The sequence below is a fragment of the Nothoprocta perdicaria genome, unplaced genomic scaffold, assembly GCF_003342845.1.
Source record: "Nothoprocta perdicaria isolate Ctin4 unplaced genomic scaffold, notPer1 scaffold_0, whole genome shotgun sequence".
In the NCBI taxonomy this organism is placed as follows: domain Eukaryota; kingdom Metazoa; phylum Chordata; class Aves; order Tinamiformes; family Tinamidae; genus Nothoprocta; species Nothoprocta perdicaria.
Window position 1 is genome coordinate 13,440,009 of NW_020454092.1, and position 6,602 is coordinate 13,446,610.

The 6,602-nt window shown below is 53.9% G+C and overlaps 1 protein-coding gene across 1 annotated transcript; it reads right to left on the minus strand.

Moving 5' to 3' along the window:
* Positions 1-3,918: 3,918 nt before the first annotated feature.
* TMEM53 (transmembrane protein 53) lies at positions 3,919-6,376 on the minus strand. The gene is made up of 2 exons (XM_026046650.1): positions 6,311-6,376; positions 3,919-4,659 (listed from the first exon to the last, which is right to left on the minus strand). The coding sequence occupies exon 2, from the start codon at positions 4,621-4,623 to the stop codon at positions 3,997-3,999; it is 627 nt and encodes a 208-aa protein (XP_025902435.1). The 5' UTR covers positions 4,624-4,659; positions 6,311-6,376; the 3' UTR covers positions 3,919-3,996.
* Between the last annotated feature and the right edge of the window lie 226 nt (positions 6,377-6,602).

Here is a 6,602-nt window from a genome sequence, read left to right on the forward strand (position 1 = left end):
GCAGCCTCGGCACGAGAGGGGCTCCTCTTCCCAGATGGAGCCTGCAGGAAAACTGGCTAAAACTGTGGACGGGGACACGAGGAAAGAGGGGACCTGCTGCCACCTCGTGGAACAGCGTCTGCTTCCCGGCCTCCGCGCTGCATCCCGCCGTGCCGTGCATCCCGCGTCCGGAGCATCCCGCGTCCCGCCGGCACCGCTGCACACCCTGCACGGGCTCCCCGCTGCCTCCTGCTCGAGGAAGAGCTTCTTTCCCTTCCTGGTTTGGGGATATTTTGTCCACGACTCCTTTTCCGTGTCGCGCAGGCGGCTGCAGCTCTGCACGTGGGCCGCCGCGCACACAGAAAGGGGCACCCTCTTCACAAGCTCCTGTCTGCACGTGCAATCGGCAACAAGATCTTTCAAAGCCTTTATTAGGTACATGCACAGACCAGTCCCTATCCTGCAGCCTGGTTTGAATTCCTCCCTCTGCCCAGGCCTTCCCCTGCTCCAAAACCCGGCTCCAGGCTGGGCTGGAGCCCCCAGGGCACCTCTGCAGCCTCCCAGCTCCCCAAACCGTCACCCTGTCCCTTCATCAGAGGCTCAGTGCCCTCCCCAGCCACCCTGGCCTTGCATCAGGCGCCCTTGTTCCTTCCACCAGCACCTCTCAGCCCTGCTAGGGCCTGTGCAGGAAGGACTGCACGTGGCCTGAGCGCATGGCAGCTCTGGCACCTGGAACGCTCATCCCAGGTCCTCGTCCCCAAGGAGAGGCCCATGGATGCTCTTGCAAAACCAGCCTCACCAGGAAGCTGCCTTGCCGGGAACGCCGGGCATCGGCTCCGCTGCAACAGGGATGTCACCTGCACAACCCGGCCCGATGCGAGCATCTGACCACGGGAAACGATCGCGGGGCTCCCAGGACAGCGGGGGCGGCCACACGCTGCCCCCTGCTCCCCAAGCACGTCGGCAGCCGCGCTGCCTCCCCAAGCGCCGCTGGGCAGGAGCCCTCCTGTAGCCGCAGAGATTACTGGGATTTACCGAGATATCCCCGTGTCTGGCTTTGCCCCTCGAGGCTGAAGCTCTCCAGGAACGCTGGCTGCACCAAACTGTGACAGTTTAGCAAGGATTAGAGGTTGCTTTTTTAAAAAATCCAGTAGAGCTTGGACCAGTTCCTGGCTGCGCGCCCTCCGGCTCCAAGTTATTAACTTTCTGTTTCAAATAACACGCAACAGAAATACAGAGGGCAGGAAAGAGGGGCGAACATACATGCTGTACAGGGAAGAAAAGACAATATATCAACAATACATTTAACACAACGCTCATGATCATGATTAAAACTTGCTGGGATATGGAGAACTAAACCCACCGCGGAGATCGGTGCTGGCGACTTCCTCTGTAAATCACCAGCCTGCTGGAGACGCCTCCGCTGCTCTTTGAGAAAGGTGGATACATGAATGAATCCTGAACCTGGAGCAGCTTTCGGAAGGGTGGGAATGCCCGTGAGCAAATCCCGGGTGGCGGGGCACTGGATGGGCAGGGAAGGGCAGCCTTCCTTGCTCGTGGGGCCTGGAAACACGTGATGGGTCCTGGAAACCAGGGCCGGTGCTGCCGCCCCGGGATCAGACACGAAAGGGGAGGCTGAAGGTGCTGGAATGCCTGCCTGGCTCTTCCCGGAGGGATCCGACCTTCCTGTGCCACGGGGACAGAGGGTTTAGCTCCCATCCGCTCCGCAGTGCCCAAGTCGGCACAGGGAGAGGCTCGACACCCAGGGCAATGAACAGCAAAGGCACATTCCCAGCCCTGCACAGCCGTATTAATCCAGAGGCGCTTATTATGAAGTGTTTAGGTGTTCTGTGAACAGCAAACCCGTAGGAACCAGCAAGTGCAAGTTCAATGACCTTTATCACCTCTGCTCCCTAAGAATTGCCAGCCCCACTAACGGCTGGATGCTCCAGACAGGTAGAGCAGAGCTCTGCAGGAAGGCAGGAGCACTGACTACAGCTTAGCAGTTACGGCACCGACAGCACCTGCCAGATTTAGGTAATAATAATAATAATAAATAATAATAATAAATCTCTGATGGACTTTCTGGGATAAGGGATCGCCACTGGATTTCATAGATCTAAGTTTTAGAAACAGATTTTTTTTTTTTTAAGAAAAATGTATATTGAAGGATCTCCTACCACAGGGCAGCTCGCACAGCTGATCTTCAAGGTGGAAGTCGAAATTCAAGGATTAAGCCTACACAAGCCTTGCCCCAGGCAGCAAGGGCCCCCTGCTTAGAGACAGTTTCATTTAGAGACTTAAATAATCAAAAAACAAGCCAAGCAGTCAGCCCCTTTTCAGCCAATCCTCACCTATCCCATACAGGCCAACCCTTTAAAAGAACCTAACGTGGGGTTATTCTGAGTTTTAAGTAAGTGTTGCCATGTTAATGTGCTAAAAACAGATGCTAAAAACAGCCACGGGCCACAACTCACCCTGTGTAGTGTCTTGTGTGAGGGGTTAAGGTTCATGTTTTAAGCTTGGAACTAATGCTAGTGGTTCCCAAGGAGGTGTCTCCGTGCTTCCCTTCAGAAGAGCGAGTGCCCGGTAGCGGTGCATGGCAGCACAGCAAGGCAGCGGCGAGTCGAGCACCGGCAGAGAACACCCATAAACTTTGGGAGCCCCAAACAAACTTTTTGGGACATTTTCATGCTCCCACCTTGCAAGGGCAGTCTCCTGTTTTTCAGAGGTGTCTCTCCCAGGGCTGTTGTTGTCAATCTGAGAATAAGCACCTAAAGCTGACTAAAAATGCACACAGTTGCAGTGAGCTTGTGGTGCTGAGGCACAGAGGAAACACAGGAGTAGCAGGCTCTGCCTCTCACTTCATCCCCATCCCTCCCCAGAACAAATCACAAGGCCCGAGAGCAAACAAAGCTGAAAGGCAGCGCAACAAGCTATCGTTTCACTGTGTAGAATGAAATCATTTCTTTGCATTATGAGAACACACTGCACAGACAGCAAAGATGGATCCTCTGAGGAGAACACTATGGGGAAAAACATTGAATTTCATGGTCGTTTGTGGGCTAGCTCAGTGGAAGCGATTTAAGAAACACATAGTATAAATCATAGCTCTGAGAGACAGTTCCATTTTTCTCTCCAATTCCACCATTCTATTTCGGAGGTCTTTTGGGTTACGGCTATGCCAGTTTCCCTGCATTTCCAGATGTACAATCCAGGCTGCTCCATGACATGCAGTAATAAATGAGCATTTCTCCAGGAACGTAAAACCACTCGGGAGAACCCGGAAAAGACAAAAAGGCAGAAAACCAATGAGATGAACCTGATGTTTTAATTGAAGAACACAAAAGTTATCACAAACATCTGAGCCCCGCCACAGGGCAAGGGAATCAGTGCTTTGGCTGTGCTATCAATGCATCTACGCCCTTTAATGAGACCGGGTGGCAGCTGGGTCATATTTCCATGCACAAACCTTTCCCAGATCTTACAGTGGCCTCTTGCTCTCCAGCACCAACTGCACCAGAGCTGCAATGTGCTGAGAGAAGAGGGAAGTCCTGCAGAGCTGCTTCTGTTTGCTCACTACGAGACGAAAGAAAAAGCAGAGCGAAAAAACAAATACATTGAACTGTAATGTTAGGACCGGCACAAGCAAGAGATCATGCACATTACACATCAGGAACAAGAACATAGCATGGAAAGCAGAGAACACAGCACAGGAAGAAACAGACAACACTCCAGGTGAAATTCTGGTCTAAGACACTTCAGTAAAACAGGTAAAGCGAGGATTTCACCTTCGGGACTTAAAATCACCCAGACCTATTTGTGCTATGCTGCTGGCCTCCTGTGGCCAGCCTGGAGGCTTGCAGACACTTATCTGGTGGTAAAAAAAAAAAAAAAAAGTGCTAAGATGAGGGAAAAATCTCTGCTTTGCTCACTTGAGGAACACAGAGGCAAGGGGGTGACACCTCCCACACACGCCGAGCTGAGCAGAGACACCCCGAGGCGGCTGTCACGGGGCTAGCGAGGCGAGCCCTGGACACAGTCCGACAGGAACGTCCTACAGAGGTTGGTGTAGGCGGCGGGATAGGCCCGCAAGTGGCTCACGTGAGCGGAGTCGGAAAAGTCCACGGCTTTTACGGAGAGCCCGAGCCGCTGCCGGGCCTCCGACATTTGCTCCACATCGCTGGCCTGGATGATGGCGTCAGCGTGGGAGTACAGGTACAGCTCGGGCCAGCGCGAGGGCGCCCGCAGCAGGGCATCGTAGTGGGTCTCGTGGACGAGGCGGGTCAGCGGGTACAGCACGATCCGCAGCACGACAGCCGTGGCGGCGAAGCTGAACAGCAGCAAGTACTTGAGCAGCACGTTAGTGGACATCAAGACCGTCTCCAAGGCACGGAGGCCTCCCCTCAGGTTTCTCCTGCCAGGGGCACTGTCAAAAATGGTGCCCACTACTCGGAGGCTCTTGAAGGGCTGCTGCGTGTGGAGAGCCTCGAGGATATAGCGGTAGAGCATAACCCCACCGTTGCTGAAAACGTGGAACAGAATGGGTCTGTTTTCCATGCTGTAGTCGAAGAGAAGCTCCAGGAGTCTCTTAGCTGGAGTCTGGAGGGATTTGATGCCAAAAGACTCTGAGAAGAACACCATCCTCCATGGAGCTGTGTAGCGGATGGTGGCGCACCCCTAAAACAGAAAACAAGCACACAAAACACAGCTAGAGACCCCCGCTTTGGGCTGTGATGTGAGCTACACAGAGTAGACAAACATTAGGATAGAGAATACAAAGTTTTGGGTCAGGTTTCCAACAGAGGCCCCGCAAGAAGCTCTTCAACAGCAAGGCACAATAGGGACGGGACTGCAGCAATCACTGGAGCACTCTGCACTGTGAAAGGTTTTGCAATAGCAGAGCACCTGGATTTGCTGGCACTTAAGATCCGTCCAAGTCTTGTGCTAATTAGCACAGGCCCTAAGGACACTGCCACCGACGCTGCTACGAGTGTTAATCTTCAACCAAGAACAATAAATAAATAGGTAGACAAACTAACTTACAAATCTCCAGCAATGGGCAAAACAACTATTTCCAAAAGTGAAACAAATAAAAGCAACTGCCTGCAGTCCTTTGGCACTGCCCATGTGCAGGTGTCTCTAGGACTCACCCCGATAAGCACCGCTGTGATTCTGCAATCCTCTCCGAAACTCGAGTTGTGCAAGTGAAAAGAGCTGGTTCCAAGCACAAGAAGGCCAATGCAACTTGCCATTACACTTGGGCTCTCACAAATTGGGAAACGATCTCAAAGAAGTTTCTACCTGAGCTTCATAACCCCTGAGCCCCCGTCTCTATGCGCTGACCACTGCAAGGCAAAGGCACCACAGCCACCCTCCCTCCCCGAGTCGCCTGAACAGCGAGGTCAAGTTTCAGTTCTCAAATCAAAGGTCTGTACGTCGTCTTGCCAAAGCCACAGCCACTTCCTCATCAGGAGGACCTAAGAGACCCTCTTCTCTCCTTTTCCATTCCCATTATCCTGATAGAAAAGTATTCCACGGGAGTTGGCATGTAATAAGCTCATCTGATCAGCAGCATCTCTTAACCATAATAATCACTTAACAATTAATTTTTCACTAGAACAAGCCAATGAGCTCGATTAAATATTAACAACACACTTGTTAATTTACAAGGCTGAAATGGACTTCATAAAAACAAAATTCTGGTACTTCCACAAAAATAAAACAATCAGTGTTTAGATGTGTCCCAGCACCACAAGCAGAGGACATTCCAGTAAATTCCAGGATTAAAAAGGAACAGGCTGCAGCTTAAGGGACGAGCAGCTGGACGAGCTCTTTATTCCAAACACCGAGGGCTGCTGATGGGCAGACATCAGTATCACCGGACACCTGCTCCTCAAAAAGGATGAAAGAATTGGAATACGACATACAGATGAACTAGCTCAGCACAAAGGAAAAGCCAAGGGAATGACAGGTGCTGACGAGCGCTCTCAGTCTCCAAAGTGGCCTTGCCAGGTCTGGGGCACATTAGCAAGCAGTAAATCCATGGGTTTGGGGGACAAAAGGAACCTATAGTTTGAGGATCACATTAAGAATCTCGGTTTTAAAAGTCTTAAAATACTCCAGCGATTCACACCGGGGCACTCTGAGCTATTCTGGTCTCCCAGCTGCGCTGCACGAGCGGAGAGGAGCTCAGCGCGGGCTGAGATACCGCGAGCTCCCGGCGCCAGGAGCCCCGGCTGGCACCGAGGGCTCGGCCCGCGCGGCCTGCCCCGCGCGCGGGCTCCGGCTCCGGCTCCGGCAGGGCCCGGGCAGGCCGGGCGCCGCTCACCGTGTGGCTGTAGATCGCGCTGTACTTGGCCAGGTGCCGGTCCCGACAGCCGGCCCAGCCCAGCAGAACCACCACGGGCCGCGCTGCCGCCGGCGCCGCGCCGCCCTCTGCAACGGAGCCAAGGGTCGAGCCCGGGGGGGGGGGGGAACCCCCCTCCTCAGGGCCCCGGGGTGCCGGCCGTTTCCCTCCCCGCCGCTCAGAGGCCCCAGACCCTCCTGGCACCGCGGGGACCGGCGGCCCCCTCCTCGCCCCGCACCACGGGAGCCCTCCCGGCCCCGGGCCCAGCGCCCCC

What these genes read in the sequence shown, in the direction of transcription:
- TMEM53 (XM_026046650.1), bottom strand. Translation starts at nt 4,623, where the DNA reads ATGGTGTTCTTCTCAGAGTCTTTTGGCATCAAATCCCTCCAGACTCCA.